At 46.9% G+C, this 18,133-nt stretch overlaps 1 protein-coding gene across 4 annotated transcripts in view; it reads left to right on the forward strand.

The window, feature by feature from the left end:
• Positions 1–18,133, forward strand: part of SH3PXD2B (SH3 and PX domains 2B) — a 123,720-nt gene that overhangs the window by 3,580 nt on the left and 102,007 nt on the right. For all 4 annotated transcript variants that reach the window (XM_014597550.3, XM_014597551.3, XM_014597552.3 and 1 more), the window contains exon 2: positions 16,100–16,180. In XM_014597550.3, coding sequence (XP_014453036.1) covers positions 16,100–16,180 — 81 coding nt within the window. The remainder of the gene's footprint in view (positions 1–16,099; positions 16,181–18,133) is intronic.

Genomic DNA, 18,133 nt, shown 5'->3' on the forward strand with positions numbered 1-18,133 from the left:
ATGTGTATGTGATAAGATTTAATTAGCTTCATGTGGTTTCTGTATTTGTATTGGCAGCCCGGGGAACTGTTGAATGGTTGTCAGGTTCTTCTAATGCTGTTTGTATGGAGATTCCCTGCAGGAGCCAGTGTCTGTATAACTTCATTTTTGGCCTTTTTTTTTCCCCCCTGGGGTTGGAAATTCTCCCTACACCTCAGAATCCGTTTTCCCTACAGTCCTCCTTTATATCACTGCTATCATTGCTTTCACCCAAGGAGTACCAAACAGGGCTCCCTTTGGACCCCACCCACTCTATTCATTAATCAGCCAGAGGGTCACTGCACCACTTGCTTAGTATCTCCATAAAGGGCAAGTCTGAAGGAATCGGGTGGGGGTGGGATTTTATGGCACCTGTAACCTTCACTTATCTCTGTAGCAGAAATCTCTTGGGATCTAGTGAGGATGAGAATGGACTTGAGGACCTCTTCCTGGACACCTCTGAGAGCCTGTCTGTTTTTTGTTATGCATCATTTTAATTGTTCTTACACGTGTAGCTTGTGGAGGATAAACCCCCATGTGAGTGGAGCTCCTTGTATTGAAATCTTGTGGCTAGATTCCAGCTGTTGTCAGAGAAGGGGATGTGGCTTCCACCAGCATAACTGGCTGCTGGCAATCAAGGTCCATCAAGCCACTTGCTCTTCATCCACTCACTGCTTCCTGAGAGCTTCTTCTCTGAAGCAGAGGCTCAGCTGTCCTGCCGCCTTCTTCTGCAGTAGTTTTGGGATTAAGCTAAACAGTGTGAGCCAGTGGGGTTCAAAACTAGATCAGCTCCCCAGGCCATGCTAGAGTCTGCCAGAGAACAATGTTGCAGAACTGTGTTGGTGCTGGAGTGAAGGACAGTGCTGTTTCTGTTTGAAAAAATCAATAGGAACCAGACAGATTCACAAAGCCAGTTAATTACATAGAATCAAAACCTATTTTTTTTTTTCTAGTGAGGGGTGGATGGGGGCAGCAAACACAGCTGAGTCATCTTGCTTTCAACTGGATTTGCCAGCAAACTGCAAATCAGAGCCAACCACAAAGTATACACGCAAAACTTGGAAGCAAAGGTTTTATATTTCTGAGCATAAATGTGCTGTCTTCTGTCCCTGAAGGGCAGCCACTTAGCATCATGTATGAGTTTGAAAGAAGATTTTTATTTCCTCCCCCATTGCCAGTGTTGTGACCTAACCTGTAAATGACCCATAACATTTAGCGCAGTGGTTCTCAATGTTTTCTGTACCAGGACCCATTTGTAAACATCGATGGCCAGTCTTGACCCAGTGCCCCTCACTCCTGACCTACTGCCTGTCTGCCCCCAGGCCCGAGCCCCTTAGTGTGTGGGACAGGGGTGTGTGCATGTGCACTGGGGGGGCCACAAGCAGCCTGTTGAAAACTGGAACTCCCAAGAGTCCGCAGGGGAAGAGCCCCAGTTTCCCATGTTTTTCTCCTTTAAAGGAGAATCCATTTTTAAAGTTGGATCCATTTCTTAAAGTTTGTTCACAACCCTTTGCTATATTCTTGCAACCCACTTTTTGGTTGCAACCCACAGGTTGAGAAACACTGATTTAGATGATACCCCCACTCTGATCAGACCAAAGACTTGACTTTGCTGAACCTAAAACAACTGCCTCTTTGTCTGGCAAAACCACTCTGAGAAAGGGGAGAGGGGGTACTAATTCTCCATGAAATATGGGGCAAAATAGGGTTGGGGGGGAGGTCTTGGTCCCCAAAAGATGGGTATAAAGGGAAGAATGGGTCTGCTCAGGTTCTTGTAATGCATTTTGCTGCAGCATCTGAGCACAATATAAAGCAGAAGATGCACTGTAATGCAACCAGAGAGAAATGCTTGTGTGTAGCACTGCTCTGGTTCAGAGCAGAAGGCAAACTATTTCTGCCAAACACCTGTGTGCCTTTTTGAAAAATGAGCTGGCGATGACTTGTCAGTGGGAACCAAATATACAGTTCTGCACTACTGGGAGCCCAGCCCAGCCTTGCTGGCATAGGATCCAGGTGAAGGTTAGTTACTTAGCCCTCTGTATCACTGTCTTAACTATATATGGTAGAGCTGTCCTAGCAAATTTTCAGACCTCCTCGCTCTTAGAAATGTCACATATAATAGTTTCCAGAGACAGAGGCCTCAGTATCCTATATGGAGTCTCTGTATTTCCATCCTCTGCTAACCCTTCGTGGCCATCTTCCCAGCTGGCTGTTGTCTTTCTAGGTAAGGAGAACCAGATATGAGTTGGTTCAGAGTCCATCAGAGTTGGAAAGATCACTGTTGAGTGACATGAAACTCTTCCAACCCTTGCTTCCCAATGGTGGTGCTCTAAGCCATATTGGCTGTAATGTTTGAAAAGCCTGGTTGTAGACTTTAATGCATGCTAAACTGGTTAAGGTTAGCCTAGAGTTTTCCTTGAGCTTTAACTCAACTAGCTTGGTACATAGAAAAGACTGTGGGCTCTGTTGACATTAGGATTTAAAGTGCTGCCTAAATGCATATCACAGGGATCCTGCTTTTCTCTGATTAAAAATATCCAAAATTCTCTGCCCCCCAAAAATCTACATTTTTCTGTGATTAAACTGAGATGCCACTATATAGATAGATAGATACCAGTTGAACACAATGTTGTATTGATATATTTACAATTTTAAAGCAATTTGGAAGACTACCAGTGCCTCAATCATTATAATAACGTATATTCTAAATACCTGTATATTTTGGCATTTGATATTGTTTTTTTATTATGGAAAATCAGAGTTCCTGCTGTCCTCTTCACTCATCAGGACATGGATCCAGCTGTGACTATCCCCCCTGTCAGTGCCAGTGCCCCTCACTCCTGACCCACAGGTGTCCCCCAGCCCTGCTGGTACACCTCAGTCTGGACCTGCTGCCTTTTGCCCCCAGGTCCCAGCCTCCCAATGTGTGGGGCAGGGTGTGGGTGTGTGGAAAAGGGGTGTTGTGTATGGAACAGGGGGTGTGTGAGCATAGGTAATGTGTTGGGGAATCATGGGGGAGTATGTGCCCCCCCCACCCCCCCGACTTCTGCATCCACAGTGAGGCATGGGACTGCAGCCTGGCTGGACCAATACTGGGCAGGAGCCACTTCCTCAGCCCAGGAGGCGGGACCCAGCATGGGAGGGAGCATTGTGCCACCATGGCCACAAGGTGAGTTGCCCCCTGCCCACCTAACAGCAGCAAGGGGCCACCACTCTGCACCATTGCCACTGCCAAGAGCCCCGTGCCAGCTGTGCCACCATGGCCACCAAGGTGAGTTGTGGTGGCAGCAGCATGATGGTGTGCTCCTCTGCTGTTTCTGAGCAGGGAAGGGATACCTCTCCTTGGTGGCCATGGCCACTGTGGCACTCCTGGCAGCAGTGGCAGCACCACTGAGCCTCCCCACCCTGCTCTACCTTTCTGCATCGGGTCCTGCCTGCCCATCTGTGGAGGCAGCTCCTGCCTAATGCCAGTCCAGCCAGGCTGTAACCCTGTGCTCCCCTGTGGGCACAGAAAACTGGGGGGGCATGTGCCCCTCCCTCAACCTCCAAGTGTTGTCTATGCCCTGCATTGACACCCATGTGTCACCTGTCCCGTCTGTCCTGTGTCCCGTCTCCCGCCCCCCGACTTGCCTTCAGGGAAATGTGGGAGCTGTTCTCCACCATGCTGCCTGGCTGCATTACCAGCCACCTGCATATGTGCACTTGCACATGCACATGGCTCACTGCCTCTGATCACCCTCCTCCCACTCCCCCCAGCAGCCCCTTGCAGGCTGGAACTCTGCCAGCCTGCAAGGAGAAACCCATGCTTTCCTGGGTTTTTCTCCTTTAAAGGGGAAAATCTGCATTTTTCTGCAGGAAACAGAAAACCCTGATCCCTTGTCATCAGATGTAATCATGGCCCAACATGCCATTGTGTCAGCCCTCCTTGAGTCAGCAATTGATGTAGAGGAAAACCAGCCACGTGCATACCCCCATTGCAAGAAGCAGAGACTGATGGCACATGCAGTGTTTGCCCTAAATGTTGGAGAGAAAGGGGTCAGCATACTTAAGTGCTGTGTCAGTGACCCAGCCCTACTTGCATTATTTATGTGTGAGCCATAGGGCAGGACCTGGCCCAAAATGTGATTGTAGTCAATACCTTCCTCTTTCTAGCTCCATGTCCAGTGGTGGACCCCTGGTCACCAGAGGCTTTCATTTTTCTGATAGTGTTGGAATAGAGCCAATTGTCATCCTCATTAGCAGTTTCTCTACAGGGAAGAGAAAGGAATGATGACATCTGTCCACCTGCTCTGCCTGAAGCCAGCCTCAAGCTGTAGCTGTTAAGCAGTATCATGGGGTTGCAGTGCCAGCCTCCTGACTGGCTGAATAGACCCAGGCGTCACTGGCATTTAGACTGCAGATGAACAACCCAGTTGGCTTGACAGTTCTGATATTTTTCTCCATTGACTGGAAATAGCAGGGCTATGTGGGAATTAGAAACTTGAATAGCAGTGATCATTCCTCAGAGGTCTTTGATGTTGTCTTCTTCAACTTGGTGATTCTCAATCTACTTAAGCTTGAAGCAGCCCTTGTTAGACTCCAGGCACCACCCCTCCATAACTTTTTGTGACTCGAGAGGCACCCCACTTATAAAATTGATTTGGGGTCAGGGAATAGCCAGGCAGGGAAAACCTGAGCCTGTCCTTACCTGCTTATCTGACACTTCCTGTGGTACCCTTCAAAGGATCTTGGGCCACCCCAGGGAGTCCTGGCATCCTGGTTGAGAATTGGTGCCATAGCTGAATGAGGTGATCTAATGTCTACAGGGTGAGATGACTGGGTTTCAGTTTTATAGCTCAAATTCCAAGCAGCTCCCTTTCATTCATGCATGGGATGGTAACCCTGAAGTGAAACTTCCATTCCAGCTGCATTTTAAGAGTCTGCAGCTTATGTTTTTCCAGCTCTGTCTTGGGAGCCTGCCACTGAGTGTTACTGACAGCAAGGGTCCTGAGACCATATGACAGATCTTAAAAGGCAAAGTCCAAGAGCATAGTTTAAAAATAATCATTATGAGTGACAGGAGGCCAGATTGCCATCCACTCTCTCTTGCCAAGTCTCGGGTTCTGATAAATGAATGTTTATTCAAAAATCCAAAGTGGAACTAGACTAATTTTTCCTTTAAAGGTTATTGGTTAGTATCTTTTTATAGTCACATTCTTTTTTTTGAAATCCTCCTAGAAAAGAGAACTTTTCCTTACCAGATCTAGCCCTTCTTTTGGGGTTTGCTGAATAGAAATATAGACATTTTCACTTAAGCAGTTGCAGCTGACAGTTCTGTTTTTTGTTTTTTTTATGTTGATGAGTAAGTTTATCCCACCCACATTTGCACAAATCTGTCCTCTTCAATAGCAACAAAAGTACTGTTGGGTTATAGTGTTTAACTAGCAAGCTGCTGTTGCAGTTCACAGAACAAAACCATGTGCATCCTACAGAAATACTTTCAAATCCCTTGAAAGTAGGGTCTGCATTTTACAAATTACTAGGTGGACAGTTACTGTATGTGTGCATGGATGTATCTAATTTACAAGTGCAGTTGCCCTCACTGCAGCCACAGACTGGGTCGGTGCCCACACACAAGTGGAACTTTTTTTGCAAAAATCTGCTTGGTCTAATAAAAGATATCACCTCTGCCACAAGTCCTGATTGCTTTCCTCTAGACCAATATGGCTACAACCTGGATACCTACACAGATTGCACATGCAGTTGCACCACTGCTTGTAAAGACAGTTGTGCATGCTTGTGCATTGCATGCCAAATTGTTGTCTGTAGATGTTCAGAATCTGTAGTATATTTTCCCCATATTTAACTAAAAATGGTTTTTACGGTAAATTTGTGTTGTGACAAACTTTAAGTTGGTTATCTTTTTTTTTTGTAAATTTTATACCACTTCTGGTACATGCTTTGAACCAGCTACTCATGGCTTAGTTGGCCAAATAAAGTATCCTCTTTCTTTCCTGGAACCAGGTATAAAGAACTTTAAAGAAAAAGTTTGACTTCCTCTAGCCAGGCAGCTATGGATCTGAAGATTTGCATTAGTGTCTTAGCTGCTCAAATGAATTGAACAGAAGATGCCTCCTGCAGAGCCACAAACTACACTCTGGAGAATGTATGCCTCGTAGACTTTTAAATGAGCGTCCTGCTCCAAACCTGGTCAATTGGATTGCTTTCAGAGGCAACCTGACCTGTAATTACCATGTCTAGTTGGATTATTTTTAACTTCTGTGAACCTGATTGGCTGTTTAGCTTAAAAGGGGCATTGGAAGTCTTAGAATCTCTCTAGAGAATGACCATGCTTATGGTATGGCTGGAATGTCCTATGAGGAAAGACTTCAAGAGCTGGATGTGTTTAGTCTGGGGCAATAAATGGTTGAAAAATGACCTAATAGTAAGAAATTGATCCAGGGGCCACACAGAAAACTTGGAAGTTTATTGGAGATTAAGAATGAATTTCTGGACATGAAACTGAACTGGAAAAGAGGAAGGGTAGAGATGTACCTTATAGACTAACAGAATCAGAGATGTATAAACTTGGAAAAGCAGAGAGTTGGATTCTTCATGCTGGGGAAAGTTTTCCACTCCAGGGATTACTCTGGCAGTCCTGATAAAAGGATAGATCAGATGATCTAAGGGTTCTTCTCTTTCTCATCCGACCTTCTTAGAAATTCTTTTGGCAACGCACTGCGTTGTCTGGTGCTGTGACATTATCGTATCTTAGGCTGTTTCTTCTCAGTTGGCCCCCAAGGCTGCTGTTTTCCTTTTAGAAGTGGGCACAAGGCAAAGCACTTGGAGCCAGCATGTGACTGGAGTGTGTGCTTTCTCCAACTTTCATGGAGGTTGAGACTCACCTTTGTTTTTTTCTCCTGTGCTCCGTGATGTTAAATAGCTGTTATGTCCCACTGCAGGGAATCCCCTCTTTTTTTCTCTTATCTGCCTTCGTAGATAGCTTGAGGCATTATAGAGTACTTTTGGATTATTGCATATAACCCCACTGAAATGCAAAAACCATGTTTACTTTGCTTCCCTGTCTGTTGTTGAAGGCTGTTGAGTGTATAAAATATCTAGCACAATGAAATGATGATGGGAGAAGTTCTGCTTGAGGGTGTGTGGGCAGAGCATATTGAAGTCGGTGGGAGAGCTTTGCCAGCAGATCCCAAGAGCAGAATGAATTGGTGATTTTTTTCAGGCTGAATTACAATAACAAACTTTATTTTAAAGGGATGCAGACACGGTTCATTAGCTCTTTGAAGTGATAGAGGCCTTCACAGTCTGTCTATGGAGCACATCCTGATTTTTTTTTTTCCAGCTCTTCTATGTAGCAGTGGAAAGTATGAAACAAATGCACATATGGATGTTTGACTACCCCAGTGACTTGCAACAAGCAGACCAGTGCTTGTATCTTATGACTGAGAAATCTTTGCCTAATGCAGGGGCGGGCAAAATATGGCCTGCAGATGGGATCTGGCCTGCCAGGCCATTCTATCTGGCCCACAAAAACCAATTATTATCAACCTGCAGCTGCTCCTCTGAAAACTGGTGGTAGGTGGGCTTTCAGAGATCATACACCATTGGACTGGATGGGTTCTGTGCATCCACCTCCATGGGGCTCCCACCGCTCCATCTGGGAGCCCCATATGGAGGCACTGAGTTCAGTGGCTTGCAACTGGACAGCTGGTGAGTAGGGAGAGGAGCTCCTGCCTGAGTGGGGGGGGGCGGGTAGTGGTCAAAAATTGGGGGTTGGTCCCAAGATGCTGATGGGGGAGGGGGGCACCGGTCAAAGTGTGGTTGAGGCTCTCAAAAGTCATTGGACAGCCCTCCTGCTGAAATAATTGCTGACCCCTGGCCTAATGAGTAAAGAACGCCCAGAGTGGTGTAACTAGGTTTTGGTAGAAGTGAGGTCTTGGGGTTCAGAGTAATGCAGCTTCTACAGCTGCTCCTTGAGTGCTTGCACAGACAATGCCGTGTCCCAATTATAAAGCAGCAAAATGTGGAGATCTGGTCTGTGGAGATTTAACCAAGTGTTGGACAGGGATGAATTACAGCTGTTAAAGGCATAGCGCAGGGGTCGGCAACATTGTTGGGCAGAGCGCCAAAAGAACCACAGTGTCTACTTATAGGATGTTCGAGTGCCAGGAAAACAAAATGGGGGGAGGAGTGGTACTAGGCTGGACACCCTGCATATTATTACTGTTAATAATCATAAATGTTGTTTTTTACAGTAAATGCCAAATTTTTAAAAATACCAAAACTAACCACCTGGTGACAATAAATGTGGTGACACATACTACAAACACAAAGAGAAACACAGATGGAAATCTGTTTTTTCCTTTGCTATTCTTCTTTTCTTTTTTACTTTTTGTTAAGCGCATTGGGATGTCATTTCATTCAGACAGCCAGGAGGCTGCAAGTGGCTGCTCCGGGGTCTGCAGAGCCCTGACCCACGTCATTGCTGGTGGCAGGCGTACACACGCCTCTGGGTGGATGGCAGGGGAGCTGTGAAGAGCAGTGCAGCCCTGGCCCCTTCCCACTCTGCCCCGAGGTGTGTGTACACCCATCGCTGGCAATGAGCCAGGCCAGGGCTCCGCAGCCCCCAGTGCAGCTGTTTTCAGCCTCCTGGCTGCCTGCCACCAGCCCCTGCTGCCCACCACAGTGGTTTTACTTCAGTAAAGCCTGAAGTCTGAAACAACCTTTCTGAAAAGGGCTGGCGTGCCAAGCAAAGTGTCTTCACGTGCCATGCTCTGGCACATGTGCTGGCACAGTCCTGCATATGCTGCTGCATGTGAGCATTTTGGTTTCATTTTTCTCCCAGGTCCTCTTTCTCCCTTATGTTCAGTGTTCCCCTTTGTCTTCTAGCCTGCTGAGTGTCCTATTGCACTGTCCAGCGTTGAATCTGCCAGGCACTTATCTTTATGTCTTTCTAAGCTAAAATACTAATGCTGATGCTCCAGGGGCCCTGCAGATGTTCCTGGAGTGGGGGTTTCCCCTGCTGCTCTCCCTGCTGCCTGAACCAGAGCGTCTGTTCTTCTCGTTTCCCTGGCTCGTGAGGCAGGCAGCATGGGAGAAAGGGAACAGCAAAGCCGGTAAGCCATGCCAGAGACCGGATTGTCAGATAGCCTGCCCTCTTCTGACATGCTGCTTGTCCCAGACCAGGACCCAACGAAACTGCCCTGCAGCAGAAAAGTTAGAGAGCTCCATGCTCCCCTCCACAGCCCTGCACTCCTGCTGTGGAAAAGGGCTTGGAAACTGGTGGATGCAGGCCAAAAGCAAGCAGCACTTGGCCAAGAGTTTTCTTTGTTTCCAGTTGCCTCCCTCCTTTCTTTTCCTTTTCCTCTTAAAATTTCCCACTCCTTTTTTTCTATATTAAACATTGCTCTCTTTTGGGTCATTCTTTCAGCTGGTTTGGTTTCACATCCCCTTTGAACGTCTCACCAATTCTCTAGAAACCCAGCACAATCCACCGTTCTGAGTAGTAAGAATCTAGCATTGTCTCCTTGTGTTTGGCTTGGAGGGATGAGGAGTGGAATAGAAAGGCTGGTACTTTTCCCTTTGCTGGTGAAAGATGCCTTAAATATGTGGAGTTTTCCACAGAAAGGTTTATTGTACATAATTTCTCTGGACCTGGGACCACACAGGCTTAAACCCATTTGAAATAACTCTCTGCAGACAGTTCTGTCTCTGCTGGAGGTTGTTATGTCTGACTTTGCATTGGTAACTGGTAAATGTCTGTGGACTTTCATTGTTTCTCATGTCAGGGAAGGGTCAGCCGCACTATAATGCATAGGACAGTGCTTCTCAACCCTCTGCGACTCAAGGCGCCCCTCCAAAACTTTTCAGAATTCAGTGGCACCCCATTTAAAAAATGAAGATAAATATAGTATGACTATAATAATATAAACGCTATCATTTTGTTGTTAATATTGTGCTTGGAGGCCAGAAGGGGCAGAGCCTGGGGATGCCCAGCTGGCCAAGACAAGGTGATTGGCTTCACATGCAGTATGTGGGGAGAGGTGGGTATGTGAGGCCTAGGAGAGGGGTGCAGGCAGGCCAAGGGGGTGTTGTAGCCAGGTGGAGCTGTGCTGTGTGCCTCCTGCAGAGCTGGATCTGTTTGTGGTTGTTGCAAGAGCCTGTGCTCCTGCTTCAGACCTTCCCACTCAGGCAGCACCATGCAGGATCTGAGAGTGGAAATGTGTAGGGAAGGTGGGACCGTCTTGCCCACGCATCTCTGTTGTCAGGAGATGTTCCGGCCGCTTCTCCATTCAGCTCTGACACAGGAAAGTGCACCTACCTGCAGTACATTGCTTCTGTTGCAGGCCTTCCCAGTTGGGCTCTGCTCTGCTTCATGAAAACCAAGGCACGTAGGGTGGTTTCACCCTGTGGTGACAGCAACTTGGAAATAGATGCGGCTGCCACCAGTTGAGCTACCCAGCACACCTGTTTCCAGGAGCTGACCTGGAGGAGCTGCAGCAGAAGCAGCGCCCTTTTCGGTGTGGTTCCAATGCCCCTCCTGAAAGCAGATGAGGAAATGCGTATCCCTTGGGTAAGAGGTGGGACTTGAGTATTTGTAAAGCGCTTCCAGTCCCAGTCATTTTAGGAGGTCAGGGTTGTATTCATTATCAGGCATGTGCAAGGGTCCTTCATCTTTGTATCAGAACAGTTCTAACTGCTGCGAGTGATCTCGGTAGGTGCGTTGGGTATTTCATTTGCAGGAAGAGAAAAAGCTATGGCTGGCTGTTCCACAGAGTGCCAGCTTGCACTAGAGTTTGGACCACGTCCTAAGCCTCCAGACCTGGGCACTGTTTGCATCTGGTTTTCCTGTAGGATCCCATGCTTCAGCCTGTCTTGCTTTTCTGTTGGCTCTAACGTGTTGAACCTCTTGGTTACCGTGGGATGCTACTGCTGCCGAGTGCCATTCCCAGTAGCTGTTTGCCTGGTCCTTGTTGCATGCTCCCGCTGGGAGGATGGAGCTCTGCTCCCTTGCATCGTGGAGGAAAGTGTTCTCTTCACTGTAACTTGCCAGCGTGTTTCCCTCTGGTTGCCAGAGCCATTTCTAACATGATAGCTGATTGGCAGCTTTCGTTGACAGCTCTGTTATGGTTGGCCGAGTGCCATTTGCATCTCTCTAGCAACTTGTCATTTTTGACAGGTCCCTTATGAGGACTTTTCAGTCCTGCCTTGTGCTGGCACGTTCTCCCTGCAAGCTGCCTTTGTGAGGAACACTGAGGGGCGGAGGGGACTGTGATGCACATGAGATCATGTGAGAGTCTCTGTAGGGAACAGTCTTGCATTAGCCAGCAGGATGGATGAGATGACCTCATAGGTCTTTTTCCATCCCTTGCTACTTTGATCTGTCAGGGGCCAGCTTGAAATAAAAATGCACCAGTGGTGGAAATGCAGGTTCAGAGGTTTCTGTTGACCTGATGTGCTTCTTGTCAATGTCTAACCCATGATTTTTCAGTAATTGATATGCAACCTATCGCCCCTAGCCCAATGCTCAGTAAGAGGTAGAAGGAAGCCAACTCACTGCTATGATTATCAAAGTGATCAGAATATCTGACCTATTTCATTAATTTCATTTTCCGTGGAGGATTAGTGACTTTCCCTATACAAAGGATTGACACTTTATGAAGGAATGGGTTACTGGAGGCTTCTCTGAGCTTGTTTCTGAAAGGTTCACACCAGCTACCCTACTTAGTGGATTTAACACACTATGCTCCTGCATTATGCAAAGATGCAAGTGGACCATATTTTTGCTGTTGGGATTGTCTGAGCTCTTCACGTTCCGACGTAATTAACTTGCATCTTAAGGGAAGAGCTAGTTCCTCTCTTCTGGAGTTGCTACTCTCTCTGAAAAGACAGTTCAGGCTAGTTTAGCTTTTGCTCTGGATCTTGGGCCACCACTGTCTGAAGTTGAAAGAGAGTTCATCTTTATTTATGCCTTGGATGGCATCTTCATTTATGCCTTGGATGGATATGTGGCTGGGCAGGCAAAATAAAAGATAAGACGCTTGTAGCCTATGGAAGAGCAACTTAGGAGGCAAAGTGCCAGATTTTAAAGAGTATTTAGGCATTGCTGAAAATACCACCAGGCACTTGCTTGCATTTTCACATGCCTGAATACCTTTAAACATCTGTCTGTAAGACCTCATTTTCAAATACAATGTAGGCATTTGGAAGCCGAAGTCATTTTTGATAATGAGGGGTTTAGCGCCTAAGCAATTAAGAAGCCTCAGAAATTGTTACCTCTACCTTGTGCTGGCAGGCCACTTGCCATGACCAGCAGTTCAATGCTTTCTGGAGCATGGCCTCAAAGTTTTTTTGCGTTCTCTCTTGGTTTCTGGATCAAATTAAACTGTAGCGTAAGAGGGCCTAGTTCTCTAATTTGTGCTTGCTTGTGCCAAGACTCAGTTGGCTATTTGTTTTTGAACATCAGACTTTACTGACATTTTAACACAGCTTTGTTCAGCGGGCTAAATGGGAAAGAAGCATTTGATGGATCCTATAATCCAGTGCTAATGGGCTGGGAGGTGAGAAGGATAAGAAATCCTTTCTGAAGAAAGAAGAACTGTCAGTTCCCAGGTTTCACAGAGTCAGCGACTTTCTCTCTGCTGTGCAGGTCCTGTGGTTGGCCCAGGAAACCCTGTAAATATTTAGATAGCTTTAACTGTTAGTCTTGGCCGTAGGTCTATGCTACATGATGGTGTCGCAGCCTCTCCTGCAACCTCTGCTTTCCTGCCATCTGCTCCAATCCTCCCACCCCACTAGGAAACAAATGCATTGGAGTTGAGTTCTGATATTTTTCCCCTCCTCTCTGCTGCTTGCCCAGTTGTGTTCATCATTTTGGGATGGAACAGTTAGGATGAGTGTACAGAAGAAGGGGAGAGCTAGTTGCAATTGCTGTAGGATCTCTCCACAAGGAACCCCCATTTTGTTTGGGAAAAGAGTGGTTATTCTCTATGATCCTATGGAAATAAAGATGAGCACTGGAGAAGGCCTACTGAGTAACTTATTCCATATCCCTATACCTAGAAACCCAGGCAAGGAAGGGCAGTTGTCCACTGAATTATATTGTCCACCTCCCACTCCTATGTTCTTTTCAAGCAGTTGTTTCTGTTGGAGGTAGTTCTGAGGGTGATGTCACGTGGAGATGACATGGTTTTTCCTTGGGTAAACAGATGCAGTGAATGAACCCAGAATATGTACCCCCTCTCCAGCACCAGCCACCTCGCATCACTATAGGCTCTTCTAGCCAGATGATCTGAGGCAGGGGAAACTGCCACATGAAAGCTAAGCACCAGATGTTCAAAAGTTGGGTTAGATGCTTGGCCATGATGGCAGGGGTTATTGGGTAGGCCCTGAAAGGAGCTACATGCTGTTTTTAGTCAAGAGCATGCATAGGCATCATTGGTGGGAAGGGTGGAAAATATTCATAAGGGAAGGAGTTGGGCTTCCAGGAGATACTTTAATGAGGCAGCATTTTCCATACGTATATAGAATCTCCCACTTCTGCACGTTTTTGTTCCCTGCCCCTTTCTATTTTCGCACAGTCTGGAAAAGAAGGAGGGGACTATCCTGCTGTTAAACTGAATGTGTAACCATCCATTCTTCAGGTGTTCCAGGAAAGATTGGCACCTACCTGAACTAGATTAAAGTGAATAGGAAGAAATGCTCCTGCCCTCTTAATTGTAAAGCATGTGGTGCCCTTGCCCCCAAACCTCTTGGCTGCTTATCCCTCTGAGTTGTTTCTTTTTAAATTTATATGAGCTCTAGTAAATACCTTTCTACATCCTGACTAAAATCCCAGCGCAGTAAACTGATTCCAAAATAAAGGCAGGATATGAATAAACAATGGAGGAAAAATTGGCTTTTCCTCCTACCCCAGTGGAAGGCTTTCTCCAGGCAGGCAGCCAGCAGTGATATAATGCTGTGAAATGCTATAGAATGGTAAGGGAGCTGGGGTATCGGCAGAGCTTCCAACCTACATGATATCATACTGGCTGCCCTATAGACCCTGATGGGAAGCTAACAGCAGCTTGGATGCACTCTGGTGTTAACACTTTATTGGCTAGAAATAAACTCTGTCCCTGAGCTCAGGTTGGTGGGTTCTTTGTCTGAATTTGCTTAATCTTGCTTGGGTGGGGAAGAAGGGTGCTTATTGCTGCATGCTGCTGGAATTGTGCAGGGGGATGGCTTTCTTGTCCTGGCCCTAGTGAAGTTGTCTTGGCTCTCAAGTTGCAGCAAGAGAAGTTTAGGTTGGATATTAGGAAAAACGTTCTCACTAGGAGGGTGGTGAAGCACTGGGAATGGGTTACCTAAAGAGGTGGTAGAGTCTCCAGCCTTGGAGGTTCTTAAGGCCTGGCTCGACAAAGCCCTGGCTGGAATGTTGTAGCTGGGGATGGTTCTGCTTTGATCAGGGAGTTGAACTGGATGATCTCCTGAGGTCCCTTCTGAACCTAATTTTCTATGATTCTAAGGACCTGGCAAACAATTGCCATCTCTGTTAGGCCTATCGTGACAAGTCTGCATTGCCTGAAGAACCTTGTCTGCCTATGTCCTTAGACCAACACGGCTACAGCCTACAGCCCTGCATCCCTTACGGCTTTTGTACCTGTTGCAGAGGGCCATTCAACCTTCATAGTGTCTATAAAAGGAAATCTAGGGTCCCTCTTGTCCAGAAGTTCAGGTCTTGCTTGAATTAAGGGAGGATTGTTACTGGTAGAATGGGACCAGTGAGACTGAGGTGAGTTCTCATTTCTTCAAGAACAGTGGGGCAGAAGATACTCAAGTAAGTTCATTACAACCCAGAAAGGAAGGAAAAGAATGTCAAATTTGAGGCTTTGACCAAAACAAATGGTCACAAAACTATACTGTATCTATGCTACTGAATGGATTTCCTTTCCTGAAGACCAGGAACAAGCTTCTTCATTTAGCTTTTTTGATCTGTTGGCTTTGGCTACGCATGCAGTAATCTCTCATAATGGCAAATGAGTTTTATTCCAGGATTGAATGCCATAATGTCTAGACATCAGAGTACAAATAATGGCTCAAATAATTAGAAGTTCCTCTCTTCCTCTTTATCTCCTGGTTTTAGCTTCAAGTTGTGGTCTTGAGGTTGATTTCTGGTCTGGTTCACTTTAGACAAATGAATTTGTCTCTATCAGAGAATCTAAACTGGTAACAGATTTTTTTTAAAACATCTTTTATTATATTTCATTCATGTCCTTGCTAGAGCATCATTTGAAGTTGCTAGTGTTTCCATTCACCTGGTCTTCCAAAAGCTTTGCTCCTCTTCTGGGGACGGTGCTTTTGAATATCTTGCAGCAGAAAAAGGGAGCTCCTTTTGAAATAGTCACAGAAAGAAGTGCCTTTACCTTAGTAGCAATCAACACAGCCTGAACTTTGCAACCCTGAGGACTTACATTGTCAAGAATTATCTGATTTGTGTGAATGGAGATAACAAGTATTAAATATCAAATCATTGCCCAACTCTATGATTTCCTTGCCATCCTCTATCACAGATGATCAGAAATTGCTTGTTTTGGTTTTCACTGCTCATTGAGGCCTGTGGTTTATGCACAAGCCCTATGCATAACCTACAGTTATAGGAATTAATTATGGACTGCTTTAGACAGCAGAAAGGTAACAGGACCTAAAACACTTTGTAAGCAAACAGAATCTCAAGGTATTTCTGAAACCGTTACAGTGAGCTCTGCACTTGATAGACTAGTGGATATTCCACAGGTGTTATAGCCCTTAATCCTATGCTGTATTAGCTAGTGTGCTTTCAGGCTACTGCAGACTACAAGTTTAGGTCTCTGTAGATCGCAGTTTGTGCTGGACCTGCATGGGGGTGCCCAAGATGTAGCTGCTAACACTTGACCTATCTAGCAGTGGTGGTAGCTTTGGAACACAGCATGTCCTTGTGGTCTCCTGAATTGGGGCCTTCTGTAACTGTTCTGGAATCTGCCCTAACCCCCAGAATCATGGGGAAGGAAGCAAGTTTGCTCTATTGATGTCATTTTCCTCTGACCTTCTCTTTTCTCCGCAGGTGTATATAATCAGGGTCACCTGGTCCAATGGTTCCACAGAAGTCATTTATCGACGGTACAGCAAGTTCTTTGACCTTCAGGTATGAATCTCACTAACATTATATGCTTGGTATTAGGACGTGTGCTTTATGGAACATAACTTGTATGCTATATTAAGGGTCATATTTCTTTGGCATTTTACAAAAAATGCTTTGAATTGAGGGTACTTATGTGTATTTAGATATTACATTTGAAAAAAAACAACTGAATGACTGGCTGGTGTAGTACTGGAATTGGTTGGTTGCACATCAGTTATGTTCTGTACATGAAAGTGGCTGAGAGGCAGCAATCTTGGAGTCTAAGAGGAACTTTTTTAAATTTTAGACCAATACCCTGCTGCAGTTGTTGCTTGTTTGAATATTGTTGTCTCTAAACTCTCAAGGTTTTTGGATGCTGATGGACGCACAGCTCCTCACTGTAACTCGTGGCACTTCACAAGAACCGCCATGAGTTGCAGCGTTCCCCCTGAGCCAAACGTTTGCTGTTGGGTCTGGTGGATTGGAGGATCAAGCTCCAGTTTTGGAGCAGCTGTATGTCTGCAGCTGCTCTCCCCTAGCCCCACCCTCCCCACTCTTCCCAGCTCCAGTGCTGTCTTCAGAATGGGAAGTGGGGAAAGGGAGAAGAGGGATCTTGGTCTGGGGTTTACCTAGCTTGCACTAGTCAGGGAAACAGGGCGCAGACCGAAGTTACAGCTGTTGCACGATCAGCCCCTTGAAAACACTCTGCAGCCATGCCCTGACAGAAGTGCACAGGTGTAGAGTGCTTTAAAAGTGCCCAATTGCATGACAATCTGAACCCTCATTACACGAGGTGGGAAGGCTCCAATCCACCCACCCCACCCTCCAATGCAAGCTGGGCAAATCCCAGACGGAATTCTCTCCTCCCTTCTCCCCCTCCCATTCTGAAGACAGCACCAGGTACAGGGCTGGGCAGTATCAGGCCAGCCCTGCTCCTGGCATGCGCTGACGGACTTTAGTGAAGGCGATCCACTTTGGAATGTAATGAGGGTTCATAGTGTTGTGGGATAAGGCATTTTTAAAGCACTCTTGCAGCCATGCTTTTCTGTATGGGCATAGTTGCAGAGCACTTTCAAGTAGAGGTGCACCAATATATTGGTCACATATTGAGTCAGCACCAATAACAGGAAAATTGACACTATAGGCAATTGGCTTTTTTTTTTTTTTTTTTTGCTGATAGTGTCACTGGTAAATGTCATGTACCTGTGCTCACCACCTCTGTGTGGACCCCCGGAGAAGGAATGGGATTTGTGTGCAGGGCAAAGGCGGGCTGCCCACTGTGGGCTTGGGGCCAGGGGCTGTGATGGCCTCTTCCCGGCAGTGGGGCTGGGTCGGGGCTGCACTCAGGGCAGGTGGGATTGGGACAGACTCAGCTGCACAGAATGGGCAGTGGTGGTGGCAGCACTAGGAGGGGCACTATGAGGAATTTTGGGGTGGCCATAGGCCCCCAAGTCCCTCCTAGGGCCACCCTTGTTGGAGCACTCTGTTCTTCTGCCTTTCCCTCAGGTGCCCTGGTGCCCCAAGCAGGGGTGGTGCTAAGGGGGACTTAGTGGGCCATAGTCCCCCCTCCCATAACCACCACTGCCCACCCCATGCAGCTGAGCCCACAGCACCCCCTCCTGCCTTAAGCACAGCTCCGGCCCAGCCCCCCTGCCAGGAAGAGACTGTCACAGCCCCTGGCTTCAAGCCCACAGTGGGTAGCCCACCCACGTCTTGCACACAAATTTGAGGGGGCACATGCCCCCCCCACGCCTCTTCTGGGGGTGTGCGCAGCAGTGGAGAGCTATCCCCTTTCCCCACATGCCCCAGACAAGTTGCCCACAGCTCTGTCCCCTCTTCTGGCCCCAGGGTAACATTCATTGCCCTGGCCAGGCAGCGGCTACCCCAACCCCTGCGCCAGCCATACTCCCTCCCTCACAGTGGGGGCCTCAGTCTGCCCCATGACCCCCCCCCCCCCCCCCCGACTCTCCAAGTTGC

This window comes from Alligator mississippiensis, chromosome 9 (genome assembly GCF_030867095.1).
Source record: "Alligator mississippiensis isolate rAllMis1 chromosome 9, rAllMis1, whole genome shotgun sequence".
NCBI classification, from domain to species: domain Eukaryota; kingdom Metazoa; phylum Chordata; order Crocodylia; family Alligatoridae; genus Alligator; species Alligator mississippiensis.